Below are 26,865 nucleotides of genomic sequence, written 5' to 3'. Positions count from 1 at the left end.
CAGCACCCTTGCCACCTCCCCAGGCCCCACAGAACTTCAACCATCCCCTCAACAGACTGCGACTTCTTGGACAGCAAGCTCAGCACCCAGCTGGGGCGAAGACCTGGCCAGGTCCCTGCCCAAGGGTCAGAGCTGAAACCCTCTTTGTGACAGCTGTGCCATTTCTGTGCAGTTCCTAAGTCTGCGGCCTAAGCCTGTTCCTGTGGACCTCACCTTCCTCAGCTCCTCTGCCCTGGGCAATGCAGCACTGCACACTTGGGCTTTGCCCCAGCACCTCCAACACCTTCTAGGGCCATTGGGAGCCACTTCTGACCAAGGCCTTCACCTCCCGCCCCCACCAACCCCGTCCCTTGGCTGTTACTGCCATGCCAATTTGAGCCAAGTTATCATTCCTTATTCCTCCTTCCCTCTCCCTCATCCCTGTCTTCTCTTTCCTGCTTATTTATCAGAACTTGAGGTTATTACCTCAGGAAGCCCTCCCAAATAAAGTCTGTCCATTTTCTAACTTGTATTTCTCTTGGTGACCAAGAAATTCTAACCACCAAATAAAATGGCATCTTTGGTAGGAGTAAAAAGTGGCTTTAAAAAAATGGCTTAATACTACCTCCAGAGAACCAAAGGAGGTGGGAGGCAAGAGGAAGCTGAAAGATATCTGGCTTAACTATCCGTTCCCAGAAGACACCAGGACAATCCCTGCCCACCACGCCTTGCCTCCCAACCCAGAGCACTTCCAGCTCCATCATGATGCAGCCCCTAAAATAAGAAAGTTGAACTGCTGAATCCCAGGAGTGTGGCAACTCAGGAGGGAAGGGCTGTGTCTATAGCGTACTGAATACAGAAACAGCACTTGACTCCATGGGACCTCAGACTTTGGTGCCCTGCTGAGCCTACCTCACCACCTCACTTCACTACGACACCCCAGACGGGCGACCTCAGCCCTCAGTGCCTCTGTGGATGGTGGGAGTGGTGGTACGGGCTAATGCTCCTTGCTGAAGGCTGGCTGGATGCACTGACTTGGACAACTACAGCGCAAGTGTCCCTGCGGGATGCAGGAGCCCTGTCTGGCTCCAACCTGAAGTAGGTCAGATTTCAGATAAGCGGGTGGTTTTCCTGTAAGTGATGAAACCCTCCTCTGTACTTAATGAGAAACAGACTCCTCAAGTTACCCCAGCCGACAAGACCAGAAGCATGGTGAGATTCCTCACTTCCTTCTAGTCCCCAAGTCTCCACCACACTCTTCTTCAAACTGCCCCTCTGGCCTTAGCCTTCCTGTCACCAGGACTGTCAAACACCAATTCCTCCCAGTGTTTTCCCCATTCAGAACCTGCAACGACTAGAGTCAGGCATCTTCGTCCAGTTAACGTTGCTCTGCCTAGCATCTAAGGCCTTTCTTCTTGCAGGAGTTTAACAGTCCCTTCCTGCAGGAAGCCACTGCAGTTAAGCCCTACTGGAGTCCCAGTATCCTCAGCAACAGGTTTCAGCAGTGTCTACAGTAGGATTTGCATGCTGCTTTGTGAACAATACCCGGTATCTTCCATCTCTACCTGAACCTTGCTCCGAGGAGGAACCATGCCACCTATCTTGTGGCTCCTGGGCACCACAGTGCCCTACAGCTAACTCAAGTCACAGACCCTGCCACCTCCCTTCCCCATCCATCCACCCACCCAACCTGCCCCTCCCTCTCAAGCAAAAAGCTAGGAGTCCAGAAATCTCCAAGATCTGTCTAGCCCCCAAGCTCTGTGCAAAGCTTCCAAACCAGTCCAGGTTGATGACAACCAGTATAAATCTGACTTATCTTTAGGGACAGGCATTTCACCACTTTTTCATGTCCAACAACTCTTTCATGTCACAGAAACAATCTCCTTGACTTCCCCCAGTCTTCAGAGATACCCGAGATCCGCAATACTTTCCATATTTGGGATCACAGGCCCCTGTCCCATACAAAATTGTTGGTACAATTCCTAGAGTCTTCAATGGCCATGACCCCAGTTTAGATGGTGAGTTCTCAGAAAAGATGCAAAGTAATCATAAGGCAGCTCATGATAGTTTGGAGGTTGCTTTACACAAAGTAAATATTGAGATCCAAGGACAGGATAATAAATGAGAAGGGTCCAAAAAAAAGAGACCTCACTTAAAAGTAGGAAAGGGTCAGGGCAGGCAGCATCTGTCAGACTGAATGTTTTATTTCAACAGACATCCCTGGTTTTTAAAAAAAAAAAAAAAAAAAAAAAAAAGGATGGAGGGGTTCAACATTTCATCACACCCAACAGGGAGCAAAACTCCCATCCAAGAACTCAGAGCCCCTTCTGAGGCATCACTTGAGTCTCTGCTAGCTCCAAGACAGAAAGGAGCTGAATTTTCTAACTTTTGTTAAGAAAAATCTATCAAATATGTTCATTCTCGCAGAGGCGAGGGCTGGGTCCTCAGGGAAGGAGATCCTGGGCTTGGAACAGCTGGGGTCCCAGAGATGAAGCTGGGGGCCCGGCCAGCTGGGCAGCAGGAGATCCAGGGGGCAGTCAGGTCCAGAGCCCTAGAATCCATATTTGGCTTGGGTCTGCCGGCGGCTGAGCTTGTTCTCCGACCAGGTGTTCTTCAGTTCCAGCTCCCGCTCCTTAGCCTATGCGAGGAAGAGGGGGCAGGGGAGAGTCACACTAAGGTTCTGAGAAATATTTTTCTTTTGCCTCTGTGCACTTCCCAATTTAAAGTCTTTCTCCCGGGCTTCCCTGGTGGCGCAGTGGTTGAGAATCTGCCTGCTAATGCAGGGGACACGGGTTCGAGCCCTGGTCTGGGAGGATCCCACATGCCGCGGAGCAACTAGGCCCGTGAGCCACAACTACTGAGCCTGCGCATCTGGAGCCTGTGCTCCGCAACAAGAGAGGCCGCGATAGTGAGAGGCCCGCGCACCGCAGTGAAGAGTGGCCCCCGCTTGCCACAACAAGAGAAAGCCCTCGCACAGAAACGAAGACCCGACACAGCAAAAATAAATTTAAAAAAAATTAATTAATAAACTCCTACCCCCAACATCTTCTTTTAAAAAAAATAAATAAAAAATAAAGTCTTTCTCCCATCAAAACAATTATGTGGAAAAAGCAAATCCCTTGAAAGATTTAATTTTTCCTTATTCAAGCAGAAGGGGAAGACCCTGAGAAAGCAAAGAAAACATCTCTTTGGGGAGCTAATAGGGTTTAAGCAGAATAAAGACTCAAGAATCCTGGTCCTTCATCAGCTAGAATTAAAACTGAGATGCTCGGGCTTCCCTGGTGGCGCAGTGGTTGAGAGTCCGCCTGCCGATGCAGGGGACACAGGTTCGTGCCCCAGTCCGGGAGGATCCCACATGTCGCAGAGTGGCTGGGCCCGTGAGCCATGGCCTCTGGGCCTGCGCGTCCAGAGTCTGTGCTCCGCAACAGGAGAGGCCACAACAGTGAGAGGCCCACGTACCGCAAAAAAAAAAAAAAAAAAAAAAAAAAACCTGAGATGCTCAAGTGGGAAATGGACAAATGAGAAATTGAATTTGGCATCTGAAAGAAAGACAACTGGTTACCTTGGATACCTAACTAGCCAAGTGGGAGAGGACAGCCTTGAAGACGGACAGGTCAAAATAGGACACCAGGCTTCCCTGGTGGCGCAGTGGCTGAGAGTCCGCCTGCCGATGCAGGGGACATGGGTTCGTGCCCCGGTCCGGGAAGATCCCACATGCCGCAGAGCCGCTAGGCCTATGAGCCATGGCAGCTGAGCCTGCGCATCCGGAGCCTGTGCTCCGCAACGGGAGAGGCCACAGCAGTGAGAGGCCCGCGTACCGAAAAAAAAAAAAACAGGACACATACCAATAATAACTTAGTCTGGAGCCACAGTTTGCTGTTGTGTTGAATACAGTGTATATGGTACCCTAGAAATTCACACGACTTTAAAGTATAAATTGAAGCTGTGAAAAACTGACTGGAAGGAACTAGAATTAATGCGTTCTCCTCCTGACCGTGACAACTCCTGGCTCTACACTGCATTCTGGGAAGGTACAAGCGCCACCCTAGAAACAGGGCTCCTCAACCCAACTCCCACAAGCTAGCTGATACCTGCTCATTTCCCCTGGAATGGGGTGGGGTGCTAAGGGTTTGAGTTTAAAAAAAGACCCTACAGGGGAGCGGCTAGCAAAAAAAAAATAATTAAAAAATAAAAATAAATTTTAAAAAGTTTTGAAAGACCCTACCCTCAAATTCTTTTCCTACAAACAACAAGACAGGGTAAGGGTACAAAGGAGTCCCTGAAAAGGAATGTGAAAATATGATAAGAACAACAAAAGCAAGTTTTGCCACTGAAATCACCAACTAGCATATACACTCCCCAGGGAAATGGCCAGGAAAGAGTCTTATTCCTGTCTGTACCCTTGACAGCATTTAGTACAGTAGGTCTGGAAAAGATATTTAGTGATTCAGTGAATATTTGAAAGCTGCGAGGTCCTATCAAATAAATACCAAGACATATTCTAATTCCAGAAGATATTCTGGATTATCTGTAATTTTGAATTATTTGCACTGATGTTTCCTGCCACAGAAATGGAGAACATAAATAAAACCAACTTCCTCACGAGGTGGATGTTTTGCTAAAAGTTGGTGAACCAATTTTTCTTTAAAGTTTTTTTTTTTAATTTTTAACTTTATTTATTGGCTGCATTGGGTTTTCATTGTGGTGGGCAGGCTTCTCACTGCAGTGGCTTCTCTTGTTGCGGAGCGCAGGCTCTAGGCGCACGGGCTTCAGTAGTTGTGGCATGCAGGCTCAGTAGTTGTGGCGCACGGGCTTAGCTGCTCCGTGGCATGTGGGATCTTCCCAGACCAGGGCTTGAACCCGTGTCCCCTGCATTGGCAGGTGGATTCTTAACCACTGCGCAACCAGGTAAGTCCCTAAAGTTTTTGAAATTATCAGATAAACTTGCTATTTGAAAGAACCCTGTGATAAACCATTTCACTCCCCTCTTACCTTTATGCTTTGAATATCTGAATTTTCACTTACAGAGTTTATTCCAAGCACCTGTACTTGAGTCTTATCTGAAGTGAGACTGATGCAGAGTAGGAGAATTCTGAAGGACACATCCCCACCTAGTGGCCGTATGGAGAACTGGGGAGGGTGCCTACTGGAAGCTTCTTAGCCTAGATCTCAGCCTTCAAATCCCCAGGTTTACAGGGATCCTGCCTAGCAGGCCAGGGCCCTCAGCCCTCTCACCTGATGAATCAGATACGTGATCTGGTGTTTCCGCCGCTGCTGGCCTGTTGGCTGCTCACCTTTCTTCTGCAAGGGAAGAAAACAATCATTAACCCACTGAAAGAAAAGTGGAAGCTTCTCACGTGCCCCAATGAGGCAAGGTTGGGCATTAAGAAACCAACTATACACAGCCCAAATCCTAGGGGGAAAAGGTCAGCTTGGAGCTGTTTTTATGTCTGTATACTTACAGTTATTTTTATTAAAGCCATTATGCAAAAATCCCAAGCTCAGACTACTTGCCTAAAATACCCAGCTAACATCCCCATTAGACTGGAAATCCTGTGGGATCAGGACTGTCTACTACACGTCTTTGGTAAGTAACCCCACCCTGCCCCCAGCACCAAGCATGGTGTCCTGCCCACAATGGGCACTTGATACCAGCTTTACTGCCTGCAGTCAGTCTAAAACAGATGAAGTGCCAGGGTACAGGAGACCTTCCTCCCTCCTTTCCTCCCGCCCTCCAGACCCTCTCACCACCCACTCTGTCCATCTCCCCTTTAGGCCCTCTTCATCTCTGTTCACCTGTCCCCAGTCAGGCCAGATGTCTAGCCTATCTCCTACCTACTGCTTACCAAGCTCTCTCCCATCAATCACCTCTGGCTGAAACCCCAACAAACAACTTCCCTGGAATTAGGTTTTCACCATCACCCCACCTCTCTCCAGTCTTCCAGCCTCCACCCGTAACTGCACTGAACCCCTAACCAAACTTTGATGCAAATGATTTACTGTCAAAGTCTATATTGGTCTGGGCTTTCATTCTGCGGTTTTTCTGTCCTCTGCCAGTCTTGTCTCCGACTAGAAGCTTCCTAATCAGCCCCACCCAACTCCCAAAACTCCTCTCTGGAGTCTCCTCAGCACTTATGTAATCAATTTGCACCATAATCATTTATACTCAAGTGTCCTTAAATCTTTTTCTCAACTACACTGTAAACCCCTCAAGGACAGGAACTGTATCTTTCTCTCCTTTTTTTTCAATCTAGCTCAGTACAATGAGATGATGGAAAAAAAACTTAGACCTGGGAAAATGGCAAACTCCAATTCCTTGATGCTATTTAATATCATTTAATATGACAGTTAAAGATGACAAACATAAAACATCCAGCTCCATTCCTGGCCCACAGTGAGCACTGACGACAGTAGCTATTACTATGTGATGATGCTTCTCGACCCACAGTTAGTAGAGCATGCTCTCCTAAGTGGTTTTTCCAGTAAACAATGATGGATCTAGCTGATCTAACCACAATCCTTTGCTCTGTCCTGTATGGCCGCCAACATTCAGTTAAAACAAATGGCTGGGGCTCAGATGGCCATCTGTGGCCACAGAACAAAGCAAAGAAAATGGATAGAGAAGGGAATAAAATGCCCGACCTTGGCCTTGCTGGTGCTCGGCTAGAATCCAGGGTTCCCCACATTTTCCCCCCTGTGGCAGGCTCATAAATGTCCACATTTGCTGTACTCAGCTACTAGGTGAAGAGATGTTCATCATACTGACTGAAGAAAACTAGCAGAGAGAAGGTAGGAGTGTGGTGTGGGAAATGTGAGGAATAAAGCATCTGAAAAGACTACAGCTGGCTACAATAAATAATGGAAAGAAAGGAGAGAGAAGGACATGTACACTCAGCACCTAGGACCTCAGGGCTTCTGAGGCTCTGTTGTGCCCACACCTCACAGATGTGCTGTGCCAGGTCCCAACTTAACAGGATGGAGAGAGGGATATGATTGCACAGAGAAGGAAGAGCAGCTATGGATCCCGTCCAGCCAGGGAAGGAGCCACACATATCAGAGATCTTCCCAACTGCAGGTTAGGAAACTGTTTCAACCATCCAATCTCAGTAACCAGACTCCACCATCCAGATGGAGAGCAAAGTGCTGCAAAATTCTGAAAGGCGGGAGCTCTATCTGGGAGGCTTGGTGTACACTCCAGTACCAAGGGGAACAGGTGTTTGCTAAAGGTGCTGGGACAGTAACAATGGGGTATGGGGTCAGATTTTGCTTTGGCCACCCACTAGACCTTTCCCACTTACTTTGCTGAATGACTTCATGCTTTTCTCTTCTGTCAATGACTTGGTCATCCACTGCTGGGCCCCACTGAGCTGGTCATCACCTTTGATCTCCACAAAGTTGATCTCCTCCCTCCCTCGGTTCCTTTTGCCCTGCAGCCGCTTAAACTGGAAAAGGGGGAAAAATTCAGGCGTGGGGGGTCTGGGTAGGGGGTCAGGAGAGGTCACCAAGGATCCAGAGTTTATGGAATGGTTTTGGGCCTCCCCAATTCCATTGCACCCTTAATTCTCTCTATGCAGTATGTCCTTTCACTGTGCCACCTACCAAGTGGCCTTAAAGCCAGGTGAAAGGCTACTTCTCAGAAGTTCTCCTGGCCTCAGAGAAAGGAAGGCCAAAATGTATTCCCAAACATAAGTGAGTGCAGAGAATCACTGATATGAATTTGTATTCAAATTATTTATAAATTGTATCTGCCTAAAAGGACTGCATACTATTTTCAAATTAAGGGTACAAAAAAAAAATTTTTAGGATTTTTCTTCTAAAAATTGGTTCTTTTAACATGTCTGTTCCTTCGCATTGGTTCAGTATCACCAAATCAGCAGCCCGCACACCAGACCAGACATGAGAGAAGGAGAACGTAGAGATGGGAAGAGAGGAAGCCTCAAAAAAAGACCTGGCAAATTTTCTAGGAGACTGCTCCTCTTTCCTCCTCAAAAAAAAAAAAAAATCACACCACAAGTCACCAGGAGATACGCCTAGAAGGAGTGTGAGCAAAGGGGAATTAAATTCAATAACACTCGGAAACCTGCAATGAAACCCAGGTTGTGGTCTGAGCATTAGCAAGGCCTCCTGGGGTCACTCTACCCATAAGAAGCTGACTTTTGCCACTGGATGAGCTCTCTGCTGCCTCCTAGGCTTAAAACAAAAAGGGCCTAACTACTGAACTTGTCAAGGAGGATATACACAGGGAGGTGGATGAACACAGTATTAACCACAGGCAGAAGTTTGCAAAGGGATGCACATCTTTCTGTGAAAAGGTGAGAAGAAAATTATTTTTATAAGAACTTGCATGCACAGAGGTAGAATCCCCTATTTCTCCAACCTACTCCTAATAGGCTGTGAACTCCCTACAGATGGAATACTTTATCTCCTGAACATGACCAGATGGCCGCAGGACATGGGGTTTTCATCTTCCCTTGTGCTGAGTTGGGGAAAAGCTCAGCAGCAGGGAACACAGTGATGTGAAACACAGGGTTATTTACTGTGGCTGCTGTTCCCTCCCCAGATCCACTCTCCCTGTCTCCATTAGTATGAATGAACCCAACACTTTGGCTAGGCATATTACCACCCAGTGAAAAGACAACATTTCCTTGCAACTAGATATGGCCATGTGACCAGGTTCTAGTCAGTAAGACAGAAGGGGAAGTGTTCTTAGGAACTTTCAGCAAGTCTCCTAAAAGGGGAGGTGACTTTCTTTCTCCACTCTGCTGCCTGGTATGCAGTAATGATGGCAGTGGACTTAGCTACATTCTTATTCTTATCACTAACCATAAGAATAAAGGCCACAACCTAGGGATGGGCAGAGTAATGATCAGAAGGGGACTGGATCCCTGACAGCTTGTGGAGCTGCCATACCAGCCTTCGCCTACCTACCTCTAGCCTTCTTTTATGAAGAAAAAAGTTAACTTCCCTTACATAAGCCAGTATTACTTCAAGTTTCTCAATTACATGTTGCCAAACCTAATCCTAAATGAATGTAGTTTAAAAAAGAAAGAAAGAATTTCCTTTAGCTTCAGATTTGAAACCTGGTGTCCAGGGGTCAAAGATGGTCACCTGTGCTTTGTTAACTTACTGCTTCGTCATCGATGAAGGAGGCATCTGGGGCAATTTCCTGTGGGGGGACCAGAGTCGGGTCCTGTGCGGGATAGTAGCCACCACTGTAATAATCCTGCAGTCAAGGAGGGAAAAAAAACACACCAACTGAGGGCACAGTGGAGAGGGAACAAAGAAAACCCTCATCAAAGAGGCAGTGGTGACACCCACACCCACACTACAGACCCTCAAATGGACCAGTAAAAAGCACAGATCCTAAGGACCTACCCTATAACTCAAGAACCAGACTTTCTTCTCATCTGCACCATCCAGACAGACGGATATTTTTTAGGGAAGAGAGGTAAGAAATAAAGACGTTCTCTCTGGCTTCAATTTACCCGCTGCTCCCCTGGCTGCTTCCCAAGAGTGGTTCCCACTCCTGACCTCTACTGTGCCTTAGCCCTGCTCCTGCTCGTAAGACCCCAGTAGAATCCAGTGTGAGCAGAGGTGAGAGGTGTGAGGCATGCCATTCCTGCTCCTCGTCCTATCTAGCACCCTGGACACAGGGGATCACCTATAACAGGCAGGGAGGTTGCAGATCTCGGATAAAAATCAACCACTACAAGGGTGGTATGGAATTTACAAAGCTGGGAACAAACCAGGTTTGCATTACCAGATTTTTAGTTCAGGAATTGATGATTTCCCTATAGAGTTGAGCTGTCCAGATGTTGTTATGGACCCTAGAGGAAGAGGGGTGAAGGCAAGGGCAAGGCCCCTACTGTGGCCGAGTCAGGCAGCCACAGAGCTGAGAAACTGTTTCCTCCCGGCCTGCACTTTTTCCTAATTCTTCCACCTTTGCCCAGAACTCCAAGAAATGCTCCTCTAAAAACATTTTATAGTGAGCTATATGAAAAATAAGGTTTAATTCTGACTAAAAATAATACATAAAAACCCAGAGTAATTAATTTTCATTAAAAGTATTGAAAATAACATACATTTAAATTGCAGGGCCCCCTAGTGTATTTAAAGTGCTTTAATTTGCACAGATTACCTCAGTAGTGTTTATAACTGCATACAGAATTCCAACTGATACTCATTTGCTGGATGTAAACTAGTGGTTTCTTAGATTTTTTTTTTTTTTCTCCTGCTAAAGAGATCAAAACACTCATGTTCCTCCTTCCTTCTAACAACCTTGAGGGGAGATGCATTGTCCCTGATCAGCCTACAGGATACAACAAGGTTTAACGGCAAATAGTTCTCAAAGTCTTTGATCAGAACAGAGTCCCTTCAAAGCCCACTGCCTAGACTGTAGGTAAGATTAACACTGACCATTCAGAGAATCACAGTGGCTGAAGAAGACTGAAGTCTTGAAACCATCGCATGCTGGCAGGAAAACTTCCTACAGCTGCCCAGCCACAGGACCAGCCAGAGGCCTCTGTTCCACCTCCACCACTGCTGTGAGTCCCCGAACTCCTGGGAGCCCTCTCCATCTCAGGAAGCTCTGACCACTGGAAAAGTCTTTCTTAAACCTATTTACAACCTGGCCTCATATATTCTCACTCTCTGAGGCCACACAGAACAATTTAAACAGCTCTTCCAAATAACATTTGAATAAAAAGTTATCATAACCATTTACTGAGCATTTGCTATGTTCCAGGCAGCACGCTAAACCAATGTAATTCTACCTAGCAACCATGAAGTTGCTAGTATTCTTCCCATTTTAGAGCTGAGAAATCTGAGACTCAGAAAGGCAGTTAAGTAATAGACTCACATAGTTTGAGATTCAAACTCCAAACCACCCTCAAATCCCATTCTCTATCTCTGCCCAAACTATGGTCCTCCAGCATCTTCTTTCCAGGGACTTGCCTCAGTCCCTTCAACTTCCTGTGACTCAGTCGAGGCCTCTCACCATTCTCCTTATTCCCTTTTGCATTCGACTCTCCAAATTCCCTCCTGTCCTCTGCAGTCCCTCCTCTCCCTTGCGGTCCTCAGCACTCCCCGCCTCCAGAACTCTTCTTGGACTCACTGCTGTCTAGGAGTCTATGCCACAGTTCACTTATCCTCCTCACCCACATCTGCAGAAGTTACCTGGGATCTCTAAGACTAGAGACTGCTCCTCTTCCACTTTTTCCCTATACCTTTCATCAGCTCCTAAAATGATATTTTGTCTTCAGAATAAACGGGTCAATTATGTGTTTCAACCTATCAGACTACAAGATTTAGCAATAAAGGCAGTTATGTTTTGAGGCCTGACAGGTACAGAAAAACCAAGACACCAGAAGATTCATTAATTCACCCAAAGTGATGCCACAGAGGCCGTATCACTGGCTCAAAGCTCTCCCTGACGGCCATACTCCAACATTCCCTGGCCTGCCCTCCATGCCTCCTACCCACCTGATAGTAAGCACCAGCGGCATTGGCATCGCCATACGTGGAAAACTGATTGTAGCTGTAGTCATCCCCAGGCTTAGGCATCCAAGGAGCCCCACTTGAGCCTGCTGCCATCTTGAACTCTAAGGGGGCGTTGGCTGCATCGTCCTGGAAGGCCGGCTCTGGTTCCGTGCCTGGAGGCAACTCTTCAGGGACAGTGGGAATGGGGTAAGGGTATGGCTCAACTCCAGGCGGCTCAGCCTTCTCAGGGAGGGAGAAAAAGTTCTCAGGGGCTACTTCCTCATCACTATCGTCCTCTTCCTGCGTGATCTGCTTCGTCACCTGCAGGGCAGCACTCTTGGCAGCAGCCTTGATAGCAGAGGGCGATGGAGTGGTGGTTGTGGTGCCCACAACAGGGGCGAGAGAAGAGGGCTTGGTCTTAGAAGCTTGTCTGGAGGGCTTCGTGTCAGAGGAGCCATCCGAGGGTTTCCGGGAGAAGGCATGGGGCAGGAGCAACCTGTTAGTCTCTTTCACAGTCAGGTTTTTAGGTTGGGGAAGCAAGGCGGACAATCCAGTCCCCTCACTGGATCCCTGGTGAGCCCAGATTTGGGTAAGGAGGGAAGAAAGATGACAAGTGAGATGTTATGATACATACTACTGACACTAAGAACAAGCATTACAGATATGTGCTCTAGCCTAAAATCTTACCAGCCCTGTTTCCATCTAACCTCGGCCCACTGACGTCATCCAAACTGGACTTGACTCCTGCTACCTCAGGCCATTCTGCTGTCCGCTTCTCCCAAGGTAAGATGTCATCCCTGTTTTCCTCATCCATCTCAACCCAGCTCCTCTTCCCTCTGCCACAAAGCCTTCCCTGACTCTGATTTTTTTTTTGCAAATATGATAAATACATTTGGCAAATACATCATCCTTCTTCCCAAAAAGCTCAGGGCCCTCTCCAGCTGATCAGTGAACCTCTATGTCCTAAAGGTTCCTTTTAACATGGGATTACTTCCTGCTTCCTTTGGATTGCCACTCAAACTCAAGAGCAAGCCTATGTCCAAAAAAGACATTCATACATGCCGCCAAAAGTTCCCTCCCCCACCCAAGGAAAGCCCTACAGATGGGGTATATTCAGCTTGCTTATGCCAGAGTCGTGCATTTAACTTATCAATTTGTAAGCTAATTGGCTCAGCCTATCCAGTGTTCCTCAGCCCAACCAGAGTTGCTCTTATTCATAAGAATCTCTGGGATTCTGCTTTCCATGTACTACAGGGCCAGCTTGGCCTAACTGCAGGGCTGAGGGAGGTGTCAGTCTGCAAAAGGAGAATGGAATAAGGTCACTGTGTCACCGTTCTGGAGTACCCATGTACTTCAGCTCTCTCAGTCAAGAAATGCCCAGAATGAGTAAAATAAGACTTCTGAGTCAAGCAGGCCAGGCAGAACTGTTCATCCAGAAAATGGGCTCTTCTCCCTGCTGTCTGTGTTCACAGATTTGGGTCATTTCAGCCTGGTAGACCCCAGAGGCTCAGGTTCATAAAAAGCAGACTGAGGTGGCAGGTGGAGCACATCCTCAGGCTACCTTCAAAGTGTCTGACTTCTCAGATACATCTGGGATCATGGCTACATCCCTTTGCAGTGCTGGGTCCATACTCTGCCATAACAGCTCAGAGTTTCTCTATGCACTCATCTCTTCCTACCATCTGGAAGACTGCTTTTTACTCCTGGGGTGCCTTCTGAGCCAGTGTCCTCTCATCTCTTTAGTTGACAGTCCACGTCCTCCAGGAAGTCATTCTGATAACAGAGAACAACTGGCTTCATTCAGTCTCAGCAAGTCAGTATCTTCCATGATTCCTCCTCCATCACCCACTACAAATATGGACACATCATCACTCTCACTAGTTATCTTTCTAACTTTCACATGACTTTGTCCTTCTAACACCTCCCAGCCGTGGAAGTGACACCTTAACAGAGTCAGGGGAAGGAGCAATTTCAGCATCATATACCTAAATCATGAGACAGCAACCTTATAAAGGCAGAACTGTTTTTGTTTTTTTGTTTTTTTGTTATTTGGCTGCGTTGGGTCTTCGTTGCTGCGCACCGGCTTTCTCTAGTTGCGACAAACGGGGGCTACTCTTCGTTGTGGTGCACAGGTTTCTCAATGCGGTGGCTTCTCTTGTTGCGGAGCACTGGCTCTAGGCACGCAGGTCTCAGTAGTTGTGGCTCGCAGGCCCTAGAGTGCAGGCTCAGTAGTTGTGGCACACGGGCTTAGCTGCTCCACGGGACCAGGGATCAAACCCGTGTCCCCTGCACTGGCAGGCGGATTCTTAACCACTGCACCACAAGGGAAGTCTCAAGGCAGAACTGCTTTTGCTCTTCCTCAGGCATATAATCAACATGAGGTCAGAGAGTGTATAAATCACCGAGTGTGGAGCTGAACAGGAAGAAACTTCTGGGAGCCAGAATAAAGGCATGGGGACAAGGGGAAACAGGAAACAGCAGCGAGATCATCTCCCGACACTGTCTGGTTAAGGACTTCTGGTCTTGATGACAGAGCAGCAGCCAAATGCAACAGATAAGAGCTTGGACTCTACAGTCAGACTGCCTCAGTCTGAACCCCAGCTCTGTCCCCACTAGTTGTCTGACCTTGGGCAAGTTCCTTAAGCTCTCATTTTCCTTGTATGTAACATAGGGATGATAATAATGCTATGACTTAGGCAGTATTAGGAGGATTAAATCAGTTAAACACTGGTACAGCACTTAGTGCCTGGTAAGTGCTATTTAAGTGTTTCTTTTCCAGGTTAAAAATGAGACAGGGAGAAGATGGATAATTTTAAAGTTCAGATGTTCCATAACAACATTTTGACCAATCCGTTTATTCTACCGTTCCTAAATAATCCTTTTACCTGAAATGTAATGAATCAAATTGAGTTCCAATTCATCTCCCTACCACGCCTGTCCTCCAGGAGAGACGCCAGTGCGCTGAAGCCAGGGAACGGCGAGGAGAGGGTAGAGAAGCACGAGGTCTGATGTTATCAGGAAAGCAAAACTACACCCAAACAGGCAGTCGTCCAATACTTGCATTTGCTCTAAGCCTGACCTGGAAATTTCCCGTCTTTCAGGAAGCAATATGGGAAGAGAAAAAATGGCTTCTATTACGTCACAAAGCTTACCTGAAGGACAGTTTTCTTCTTTGTGGGTTCATCTTCCTCGGAATCTGACTAAGAGAAAAAGAAACGGAATAAGGCCTCACTGTTTAAGGACAGTGGAGAAGCACCCACATTAAATGAAGCACAAATAAAGGACTGGACAACAGGGGACATCATCCTGTCCGAGCCCCTCCTCTGTATGAGAGGTGCACCCCCCAGAACCAGCCAAACAAGCAGAGCTTCCTTCCTGCTCTCAAACAGCTTCAGAGAACAAGGTATGCATTGACCACCCCTGGTCACTCATTCCCATACCTCCAGACATGTTGCACAGCCTTCTTAGCATCCATTTCTAGTCCTTTAAATTAAGACTACTTCCTCCCATTCAGTCTTTGGTGGAAAGAAAAAACTACACCCATTCTTCTTCCTATAAATCTGTCCACTAGAAGATGAATGGGATTTGGCCCACAATCTCACCCAATCTCAGTTTCACTTCTAAAACCACTTATATAGACTACATAACCACAGGGCTGGGGAACTCCGGTGGGATTAAGTGGTATGTTAACTACTCTTCTATGAGGTATTAAAGGTCAAAGCCATTGGAGAAATTCATTCCCTCTCCAAGTATGATCTATTGTCTGCCAGACAGAGTTGTTTGTGTCCAGGAAGAAGGCGAGCAAATGATGACTGTGAGAATTTGGAGCAAGAAGGGAGCTCATCTGTGTTACCCCTCTGACTCATCAGGATTGTTTCTAATACAAGCTCTCACACTAAAAATGTCTAAACTTTTAGCTCAATACCAGTTCCTCAGCATCTCCAGCTATCAGAAAGATGCAAGGCATATGAAGAGCAAGCTTTCACATTTTATTTTAAAAAATTAATATCCAAACTGAGAACCTTAAAAGTTTTCCATTTGTTCTTAGCACCTTGGTTTGGGGCATCTGTAAATAAAGGTGATTAGGCAAGAATCTAAGATTCTATTCATCTCCAAGATTCTAAAGAACTCAAATCCTCTGCCATATCTTTCTCAACTGACCCTCAGATCTCACAAGTTCCTTTGGGGTCTTGGGGGTTTTTTTTTTTTTTTTTTTCTATTTTATTTTTATTTATTTATTTTTTTGGCCACACCACATGGCATGCGGGATCTTAGTTTCCCCACCAGGGATCGAACCTATGTCCTCTGCAGTGGAAGCGCAGAGTCTTAACCACTGGACCGCCAGGGAAGTCCACAGGTTCCTTTTTGGATCTGTGTGCTACAAGGACTTTTTGATCATCATTACTCAGAACCTACTGTATGCAAGACACTGTGCCAGGTACTGTAGACAGAGCTTCCCAACTGGTGTCCTATGGCTGGGTTATAGGTACCATGATAATGATCCACTCAGCCCACAGGGCATCAGGCAGGGCTTGGAGCAGGTAGAGTCCTGGCCCACTGGTTTCCAGAGGCACAGCCTGTACCACGTCCCCCACTGTGCTTCAAAGATTTTCTTGTGTGCCATGACATGAAAAAAGTCCCTGCCCTCCAAAAACTTACAGTCCAGTTAAGAAGAATGACAAGTACCCAAATAACTGTAATAAAGGCGGTAAAAAGATAAGGGCATCAAGTGTGGTTCTAACATCCCCTCAAAGAATTGGCTGATCCTCCATTTGTGCTTTCTTTCACGTAAGTCCCCCACCTTATTACTCCCTCTCCCCTACCTGAATCACTGACACCTCTCACTCTCCTGTCAGTCTGCACTCTGTACTTCCTGACTCGAAACTCCTAAAGTCTTTCTGAAGAGGCTCACCTTGCTCTTTTTCACTCTGTGTCCCTAAGCTATTCATTTGTCTGGGGTGGCATCATGCTAACAATGATTCATTTGTGCTTGCTCTGTAAATGTTACATTTTTCACGTGCGTATTCTTCCCTTTACTCTGACAGCCAAGGCCCTATCTTACGGTTCAATATTACCTCACAGTAGTCAGTACACAATGATTTTAATTACTAACTGCTGCCAATTGTAGTATTAAAAAAACCTGTTAAGAGAAATCTGTCTTGGACTTCCCTGGTGGCACAGTGGTTAAGAATCTGCCTGCCAATGCAAGGGACACAGGTTCAAGCCCTGGTCCGGGAAGATCCCACATGCCGCAGAGCAACTAAACCCGTGCACCACAACTACTGAGCCTGCGCTCTACAGCCCACAAGCCACAACTACTGAGCCCGTGTGCCACAACTACTGAAGCTCACGCGCCTAGAGACCGTGCTCCCCAACAAAGAGAAGCCACCGCAATGAGAAGCCCATGCACCGCAACGAAGAATAGCTCCCGCTCGCCGCAACTAGTGAAAGCCCGTGTTCAGCAACGAAGACCCAACACAGCCAAAGACAAATAAACAAAATAAATAAATATATATATTTAAAAAAAGAGAAATCTGTCTTAATACTTAAATATGGGGGTAAGAGAAAGGGCAGTAAAGAACAGGACAGTCATTTGCTGAGTAGCTACTACGTGTCAGGCAATTTATTCACAAGTTTTTATTCAATCCTGAATAAAATTTCAAGGTAGGCATTATTATCTCAACTTTACAGGTAAGGAATATAAGGCTCAGAGAGGTTAAATAGTTGCTAGTACACGGCAGAACTGGGACCTGAATCAGTTTAGGCTCCCATGCTTTTGCAGCGACACCTGTCATGCTTTTGCAGCTGAGCTGTGCATGTCCAGACCTGAGATCCACACTGATCAGATCCCACTAGATCCCACATGACACAGCCGAGAGCACAAGGCACAACATCAGAAATACAGGTCTGAATCTCAGCTTTGCCACTCATTGGCTGGGAGGATCCCCAAGGACCCATTTAACCCCCCAAGCCTCAGTTAGCAATAATACTTATCCATGTCACAACATTGTTCTAAAGACTGCATGAGCTACTATCCATGAACATGTATATAAACTAAAATTCTTAACAGAGTTCAAGGATTACTATTCTCTCTGGTCTGCCAAGATGTCAAACACAACCGAAGAATAAGCCTTAAGCCCCAAACACCCAAGCATTTCTGACCTTTTCTCTCTGTTCCAAACTCCCACTGCCTCAGGGGCTACTGACCATTTCCCTTGTCTTCTGACCATGAAGACTTTTCTCCTTTCCAGCAGACCACACAGAGCCACCTCACTATGGGGTATACAAGGTTTTCATGAAGTCCCCAGGCACGTTTAAACTTTAACATCTAAGGCAATATGTCCAATGGAAACAATCTGAAAATAAAATTTTATCAAGTTTAAGACGATTACGTTTATAAAACTGTACAAGCATATGTTTATTTTTCAGATCCTGTGACAAACAGAAAGTGGCTACTTTGAAAATGTAGGCAAACTGTCCCACGGCTAATAGAATTGAAGGCCAGATCAGCTGTGGGAAGAAAATTCAATTTTTCCTTAAATGTCAGATTGTTTCCAGTACACTGTCAACCTAAGTTTAAAAGCAAGTGCGCGCGCGCACACACACACCCCCACACACACACACACAAACTGTACAAAGACTTTAGGAACACCTTATTAATTCTGGATTTAGAGAACTGCTATGGCTACTCACAATCATCCTTCTTTGAACATTTTGTACTAACCTACTGAACCCCATTATAAATCATCTCAAGATGGGCACAAAATATGACAGACTCCCTAAAACAGAATACTAAGACCCTCAAAAAAATGTGCTGAGCCCCTAAACACTTCTTAGGTCATGACTATTCATCTTTGAGGGAGGGGTAAAAATAAATCTTGACCTCTTAAAGCTGACAAACAGGACTCCGAGACATTCAGTAATCTACCCAGGGCCACAGAGGAAGTCCAGGGCCATTGGGAGGGTGAGGAAATAGAATGAGAACCACCTCTTGCCCCCTGAACTAACTTTAGCCAACTAAAGAGGTTGGAAACACAGAACTCACTGGTTCACTACGAAAAGAGGTCTAGATGCCACTCAAAATACTTATGGGCATGTGGGGGCCTGAATGAAAACTAACAGGAAGCAAAAGGAAAGCTCAGCAAGGAATTATCCAAATACCTCAAACAAAAAAAAATAAACTTCGGTTCAGAGTACCAAAAAGGAGGAGATAAATAAGCCAAAAGCTAAGAGATGTGTCATATATCCTCCAGTCACAGGGTAGGGGTTGGAGTGGGGGGGATACAGCTGTCTTGGAGCATTTAAAAGAAAAATTAATTCAGCTTCTATCAGGAACCAGCTAGAAGCAATGGGCTTAGCCTAAATACAGTATTTAAGACACAAGAACTTCCTTGATGGTGAGAGGCACATGAGCATACTGGGTTTTTTTCCCCTTATCATGGTAAAACATATATAACACAAAATTTATCTTTTTTTTTCTTTTTGCAGTTCGCGGGCCTCTCACTGTTGTGGCCTCTCCTGTTGCGGAGCACAGGCTCTGGACAAAATTTATCATTTTAACCATTTATAAATGTACAATTCAGTGGCAGTAAGTACATTCACAATATTGTATAACCATCACCACTATTTCCAGAACTTTTTCATCATCCCAAATAGAAACTCTGTACCTATTGAACAGTAATTCCCTATTGCCCAGCCCCCAATAACCTCTACTCTACTTTCTATCTCTGGATTTGCCTACTCTAGGTACCTCATATAAATGGAATCATACAATAGGTGTCCTTCTTTGTCTAGCTTATTTTACTTAGCATGATGTCTGCAAAGTCCATCCATGTTGTAGCATGCACCAGATTGCATTCCTTTTTAAGGCTGAATAATATTCTATTGCATGTATATACCACACTTTTGTTTATCCACTCATCTGTTGATAAGTTGGGCTGTTGCGCTGTTGCCACCTTTTGGCTACTGGCTACTGTGAGTAGTGCTGCTGTGAACACTGGCATACAAGTATCTGTGTGAGTCTGTTTTCAATTCTTTTCACCTAGGAGTGAAAATGCTGGATCACATGGTAATTCTAATTAACTTTTTGAGGACCTGCCAAACTGTTTTCCACGGGAGTATATTAAATGGAGGCTGTGGAGTCAATTCCTAGAGAATGCTAAAGACCAGCAAATGGTGATCTGAGTGGGTCTGTTTCATTAGACCCAGAAAGAAGGGTGATGCTAGAGATATGGGAGCACCCAGGGCTGGAAGAAGTACGCTGGGCCAGAACAGGCATTCCCGGGTTTTAGAGACACAAACCGGTTGTGTCTCTTAAGAAGAAAGTATTGTATTTCTTCTTGGCCTCATTAGAGCCTGAGCCTCAATGGCCACCACTGTCCTCTCTGTTCCAGCTGCCAAGAGTGACAAGACACACACACCCAGAGACTGCTGAGCAAGAACGGAAACAGACATTTTCCATTAAGCCAGGCCCAGTGGGATCTGCTAATCTATCAGAGCCTCATTCCCCGTGGCAGCCTCCCTCTTATCTTTCCAGGCTCTGGTTCTGACAGACTCCCTCTCCAAAAAAGCAATCACTAGTTGCCAGGGCCAGGAGCCAAGAAGAAAATCAGGGCCCAAGCACAGACTCTCCTACCCCCAGGCTCCAAACTCTAATCACTTCTACACTCCTCTCTGCTATTATCCCAATTAGCTAGATTCATCAACTTCTTTACCCTTTGGTCTCAAATATGTTCTTACATCTGCCCTTCAGTTAGGACATCATTTTCTCTCCCACTTTTGCACTGCTCGTCGTATCACTTTCATAGTTCTGGTTGCTCAAGGTTCTTCTATCTTTTTGGTAGGCGCTATGATAGAAAGGAACAGAACACACCTGGGTACAAATACGACTTCTGCTACCCCCAAACTGTGTGATTTTAGCTCTGCTCTCTAAATTCCTATCTCCCCACCTGTAAACTAGGGGAACACTTAGCTTACAGAGTCGCTGAAGTGCCCAGCACTGTGTCAGACACTATGCAAGTGCCCCACAGGTGTTAGTACGCTCCTCCTTCTCTTTCTATCTAGGGCTAAATCTTAGCTAAATCCACCGCAGTCAACTCTTATATTACTTGGTTAATAGAAATTAGCAAAATTAGTGAACTTGCAATCTCACAGCTTCAAATCTTCCACTACCTGGGTAAACAATCTAAAAGGATGGGTAATGCTAATCCAGATAACCCTAAAATTTCTATTTGTGTTGTAATGCACATTATATGACAGAAAACTCTTACAGCAAACTTATTCTTCTAATTTTGTTTTTTTTGGTATCCTAATTTTAGAAGTCTGCATCCCCTAAGCCCACAAAATCAACAATAAACCACTGTTCAGAAAACTAACAGTAAGAAGGGAAAAGGAAAGGATGATTCTCCATTTTATGGATCATTCCTAATTCCTCACAGAAGTCAAAAGCTGACTGAATTTGATTTTGCAGTGCACCTGGAGAGAGAAATTTGGTACTACCCTGTCCCCTGACTGCAGCTGACTGATGAGCTTACCCAAACCAATCATATTCTCTCCCCTGGAAAACCAGAACTGGGACTAAGATTGTAGGTCAATCTGAGCCAATCACTAAAAGAAAGGAACTAAAAACCAAGGAGGTATGGGTGGCCATCTTTCACCTACAACAAAAGTTCAGAAGTGGAAACTGGTCTGCAGACAAAGAAGAATGAATCGGGCTTCCCTGGTGGCGCAGTGGTTGAGAGTCCGCCTGCCGATGCAGGGGACACGGGTTCGTGCCCCGGTCTGGGAAGATCCCACGTGCCACGGAGCGGCTGGGCCCGTGAGCCATGGCCGCTGAGCCTGCGCGTCCGGAGCCTGTGCTCCGCAACGGGAGAGGCCACAACAGTGAGAGGCCCGCGTACCACAAAAAAAAAAAAAAGAATGAATCAAACGTGCAGAGAAGCTGTATGACGCATTTCCATTTAAGCCTGCTGGGAGCAGTTTCTAACCAATTAAATCTAATCCCCAATCTGCTCAGCCTCTGTATTCCCTAAATAAATGGCACCACTACCCTCCCAGCTGCCTGAGCCAAAAGGCAAGGGATCAGCCATGAATCCTCTCCTTCACCCATGACATCCAATCAATTCCCTAGTCTTAAAACGTCTACCTCAGAAAAAGACCTGGAGCCTCCAGCTCTCTCCATCCCCCGCTACTCCCTTATCCAGGCCGCCATCATCTTTCACACTCTCTGTCAGTCTTGCTCCCTCCAGATCTTTCAGTACCCTGTGATCAGAGAATTCTTGCTCAGACTTCAAGGGCTCTTCACTACCCTAGAATTATGTACAAAGGCCTTGGCATGGTATCCAAGGCCCATTATCATCTAGCCTCAGCCTCTTTCTCTCTAGCTTCATCTCTCATCACTGCCCCGCCCACCCATGTGCTCCAGCCAGGGTGCCTTACAAAAGGTTCCCCAAAGCATTTTCATTCTCTCACCTCTGGGCTTTTGTACATTCTGTTCCCCCGCCTGATGTTCTCCTCTCCATCGCCCCTTTCTCTGGCTACCTTCTGCTCATCTGTCTTATCTCTGAAGTTTAGACATCGACTCCTCCTGGAAACCTCCCCAACCTGTGAACTGGATTAGTGCCCCAGAGGAGTGCTCCCATGGCACCAGCTCTATCATGGTTCTTCTCTGACTTGACCTAAAATCTATTTCCTTGCCTGTCTCCCCCACATTGACCATAAACTCCTTTTGGGACAGGATCTATCATGTTCACTACTGTACTCTTAGCTCCTGGCACAGAGAAGCAGCTCAATACTGAAAGAACAAATGAATGAATGAAAATTCAGAGTTAATTCTACTTCAGCACCAAACCCTAAAGGGAAATTATTTAAGGAAAGCTAATTCATTCACTCAAATGTTTACTGAGAGCCCAATAAGCACAAGACACAGAGCTTGGAACCCCAGGGCCTTAGAACCACAACTATTTCAAAGGTGTAGGTCACTCTCACCTAATCATCTTGGAACTCTCTTAGGCTACACTTCCCAGGAACCATATGTTTAGAAAACAAAAATACTAACTTGAACAGAACAAAAATGGGAAACTGAACCAGCTAAGGGCTAGAATTTGGCTTTATTTTAATTATCCACATCAGGATTCACCTCAGGAATTTAGTGAATTATACTTACAAAGGAGGGATAGTTAGAAGTCCTCAGAGTTTTCTGCCACTTCAGCCAGCCTAAATGGAAGATTCTACAGCCTCTACCAGCAACCTTTCTTTTTTTTTTTTTTGTTGGGGGTAGGATTAATTTTTATTTATTTTTGCTGTGTTGGGTCTTCGCCTCCATGCGAGGGCTTCCCCCAGTTGCGGCAAGCGGGGACCACTCTTCATCGCGGTGCGCGGGCCTCTCACCATCGCGGCCTCTCTTGCTGCGGAGCACAGGCTCCAGACGCGCAGGCTCAGTAGTTGTGGCTCACGAGCCCAGTTGCTCCGCGACATGTGGGATCCTCCCAGACCAGGGCTCGAACCCGTGTCCCCTGCACTGGCAGGCAGACTCTCAACCACTGCGCCACCAGGGAAGCCCCAGAAACCTTTCTTAATGCTACCTTTGCAGACCTAAAAATGAGCCTTTCCACCGTCACTGTGGAGGGTGGAGGGAGGCAGGCTTAAAGTGCCATCTTCCACCATATATCACAATTAGGCTGCGAGAAAAGTTGGTGGGAAAATTGTGAAAAGAAAACACCCCAAACAACAAACCTATCTTCCTCTGTCCTACTCAGGGACTTTCCTTTGTTCCAGGTTAAATCAAGACCAAACTAAGTTTCAGTGGAGCAATACAAGGCTTTCTGGGAACCAAAACTTAGAAATGACAAACTCAGGTGAGAAAGAAGGGGGAAACGATATGGAAAAAAGTTTGGAACAAGGTAGTAAAGGAGATTCTGGAAACTCCTTCTATACAGAATCCATATTCATTTGAGTTCATTCACTCAAAATATTTAGGTAGTACTCAGCTTATGCCAGGCACTGTTTTAACCACCAGGGATATAGCAGCGAATAAAATAAACAATAAGCCTACCTTCATGGAGCTTGTATACTAGCAAAAGGAGAAAGGCAAATAAAATATACAGTATTCTAGACGGTGGTAAAGTATTTTAGATGGCGGTGCTACCGAGAAAAATAAAAGAAGTGGGTTGGGGAGGAGCGTGCGACAGGAAGTTGCAGTTTAAATAGGTCGCCTAGGAAGTCCTCACCGAGACGTGTCTTTTAAGCCAAGATTTGAAAGAGGTGAGGGAAAGAACATTAGGACATGGTGGGGGGAGGGGGGGAGAGAAGAGAAATAGCCTCCAGGCAGAGTCGGAAGTCTGAAGAAAAGAAAGGGCAAGAATCAGCTTCTCTCAGAGGGTTACCAAAAGTGAGCCAGGGACTGACCCAATTAACCTTTTAGAAGAGAGAGAATGGAAAGAACTCCAAATAACTCTAAAGTATTACCTGCCCCTAGGCTGTCTCCTCTATCCCCCAAAGCGCTCACTTCAGAAAAGGTCTTCAATTTTTCTGATACAACATTCAGAGAACGACAAGAGCTTGGTTGCCTCTCTAGGACCCAAATGTCCTAATTCACCTAGGCTTGAGAAATACCTAAACCGTGAAACTGAGGCACAGGCCTGGAGTTCAGATAAACCCTTATTCTTCACTCTGCCCTCTGCCAGGTAAGATCATGCATACTGGACACCTGTTTCTCATCTGTAAAAATTAGAATGTTATCCCCCAGAGTTCTGTAACAATTGAAGGAAAGGGCCAGTAACTGGCAAACGATCTGTACTAAACAAACACTCAATTTCTTCCCTAACTCCCCTCAAAAACAGAATCCAGGATTCCTATCCTTTTCATTCCGAACTCTGATGCTTTTAAGTTCAGAGGCAAAGGAAAAGGTTAGTCCTGAATGTTCAGCAAGGGCTCAGGAATCCTGTCTCCTGTTACCTACGGTGCCAGATTTTATGCCGTTCTCAGTATAAGAGAGAGAGAGGAAAAAAAAAAAAAAAAAAACTGGCCTGCGATGAAGATGCAACAAGGCGGAATGGAACCAAGTGTCCCTAGGCCTGGGCCTGTCAGTGCCAGGTGATGGTATATGGCCCTTCTGCAGGCGAATCCAGCTTGAAGAAACCCGCATGGACAAATACCCTAACTCCCCAAAGCTGACAAACTTCAGCTCAATTCATCGCACTGCACCAGGAATCCAGCGGTCCGGAATCAACGGATGCATTTACAGGAGGGAGTCTCGGAATCTCCACAAGTCCCTCCTACAGCTGAGCCCATGCCCAAACCCAATGGACAGTTTGGGGGTGCCCTCCTCAGATACTCACATCCCCCTTATGCAGCTCTGGCGCCGCAATCCTCACCGGCTCTGTCCTCTTCTTTGGCTTGGGAAGCCCCAGCGGGGGCCCGGCCCCGCCGATGGGGGGGTGCAGACTGAGGCCAGGGCCTCTGGGCGAGGGCAGCCCCAATCCCAGCCCCTCCCCAATTCCCGCCGCTTCAGCCGGGCTCACGCCTGGAGGTGGGGGGAAGCCTCCCAAACCGAAGGGCAAGGAGGGAGGAGGCTGGAGCCGGGGGTCTCCGGTGGGTGTGGGCAGCAACAACGGCGGGGGAAAGGCTGGGGCCAGCATCTGGGGGGACGGAGGCAGCAAGGCCGGACCCTTGGGCGCGGGAAGAGAAGCGAACAAGCCCCCTAAAGTGGGCCCAGGTGTAGGGGCCGCCGCCTCCTCCTCCTCCTCCGGCTCCGGCTCAGCCTCATCCGGCTCACTCTCATCGCTGCTGGCGTAAGCAACCAGCGACATGGCGCCTCCCGCCTTTGGGGCGCCCTTGCCGGCAGACGAGGCCTACTTGACACCGGGGATGTCCGGAGGCCTAGTGGGCCCCGCCAGTCAGCGGGGCGGTGAACCAAAAAGCCCGCCTTCTCCGTACTCTAGGGGTAGCCCCGGTAGAGGCCCATGCCCACAGTTGATTTCCACCGAATAAGCCTTCCCTCTCCACTTAAGCTCCTAGTCCCGGGCAACTACACACAGCTAATGGCCGCCGAGTCACTCCACCTCCTACTCGTCTCACCAATATACGAACTACAACTCCCAGAAAACATTTTGGCCACAGCACCATTCTCCGCCGTAGGGAGCTCAGTGCAAGGCACGGAGGGAGTTGGAGTCCAAGGAAGGATTAAGGGATGCGGAGAAAGACGGGAGGTAAACCCGCCTCTGACACGAGGACTCCTGGGATGAGTAGTTTTTTTGGGGTCGCCTGACAATTCCTAGGTAACTACAAGCCCCATCGGTCACCGCGGTAGTCACGGAGACGGATAGGAGAGCATTTCGGTACTTGAAGTTCCCTAAAACAGCTGCCTGGGCGCTAAGATTTATGGGAGACGTAGTGCTCTTAGAAACTGCAAGTGAGGTCGGGAATGAGAGGGAGTCTGGGAAGGTGACGGATTGAGGGAAAATAGCTTAAAGGGAAAGAGGTCTGTAAATGAACTGATGAAGCTTCCGAAGCCACTGAAACCCCGAGTTGGAACAAAACACCCCATGAAGAGCCAGGGCCCGAGACACCTGTACGGAATTGGGCTGCGAGCCAGAAAGAAGCAAGACTTCAGGCCTAATTAAAAACATCTGAGGGCTGAAATAAATGTGACGCAAGAGGGAGTAAGTGATCTCCCTCGCCTTGACCAAGGTGCATATCCAGGAGCACACCTAGCCCTTCCAGCCTGGGTCCTGACCTCTCTCTGCAATGAGACTGAAAGATGGGCAGGGCCCTGGAAGGCAGAGCCTGGTACTTGAGGTTAATCCCTTCCCTTCAGCCCAGTGGGTTAAGGGGCCAGCTACACCTGAGCCCCCTTCACAGATTTGAGGCATCACCTGAGTCCATCTCTATCTGCATATGTCCTTTGTATCTGTGTGTCCGTGCTTGGTATTCGTGTGACTTTGTGTGTGACCTTGTTAATCGGTCTCTATGAGTGCTTCTTATATCCATCCATGTTTGTGTATCCTTTTCCAGTGCACATATGTCTGCCCGTGATTCTGCAGCTGTCCTTCCCTGTCCGCCCGTAATTTTGTGTCCTTTTCTTTATATTCATCTTTGCCCCTTCCTGTCTGCCTGTGACTGGGTGCCCTCTACTTGTCAACTCTGTGCATGTCCTATATATGCCAAACCACCTCTGTGTGGGCTCTATCTCCCTGTTCCCAGAGCAGAAGGCTCTACTGAGCTCAGCCCATAAAGACTGTTGAGGTTTGGGGAGGAGGCTAAAGAGGAAAATGGAAAGGATGACAAGGGGGTTGATGATGATGGCAACAACAGAGAGGGACAGTGAAAGCCCAAGCATGAATTCTCCCTCAGACAGGCCTGCTATGGCCCCCTCCTCCCCACCTTCTCCATGTGTCTAAATCTCACCCT

At 46.9% G+C, this 26,865-nt stretch overlaps 1 protein-coding gene across 1 annotated transcript; it reads right to left on the bottom strand.

Moving 5' to 3' along the window:
- Nucleotides 1-2,163: 2,163 nt before the first annotated feature.
- On the bottom strand, nt 2,164-25,265 carry PRCC (proline rich mitotic checkpoint control factor; the record flags this gene model as incomplete). The annotated part of the gene is made up of 7 exons (XM_079698202.1): nt 2,164-2,617; nt 5,215-5,280; nt 7,278-7,421; nt 9,107-9,202; nt 11,461-12,027; nt 14,610-14,657; nt 24,795-25,265. 7 exons carry the CDS (start codon nt 25,263-25,265, stop codon nt 2,531-2,533), a joined length of 1,479 nt encoding a protein of 492 aa, XP_079554328.1. The 3' UTR covers nt 2,164-2,530.
- Between the last annotated feature and the right edge of the window lie 1,600 nt (nt 25,266-26,865).

The sequence above is a fragment of the Hyperoodon ampullatus genome, assembly GCF_949752795.1.
Source record: "Hyperoodon ampullatus genome assembly, chromosome: 2".
NCBI classification, from domain to species: domain Eukaryota; kingdom Metazoa; phylum Chordata; class Mammalia; order Artiodactyla; family Ziphiidae; genus Hyperoodon; species Hyperoodon ampullatus.
The sequence above is the reverse complement of the archived record's forward strand: the minus strand, read 5'-3'. Positions and strand labels throughout refer to the sequence as shown.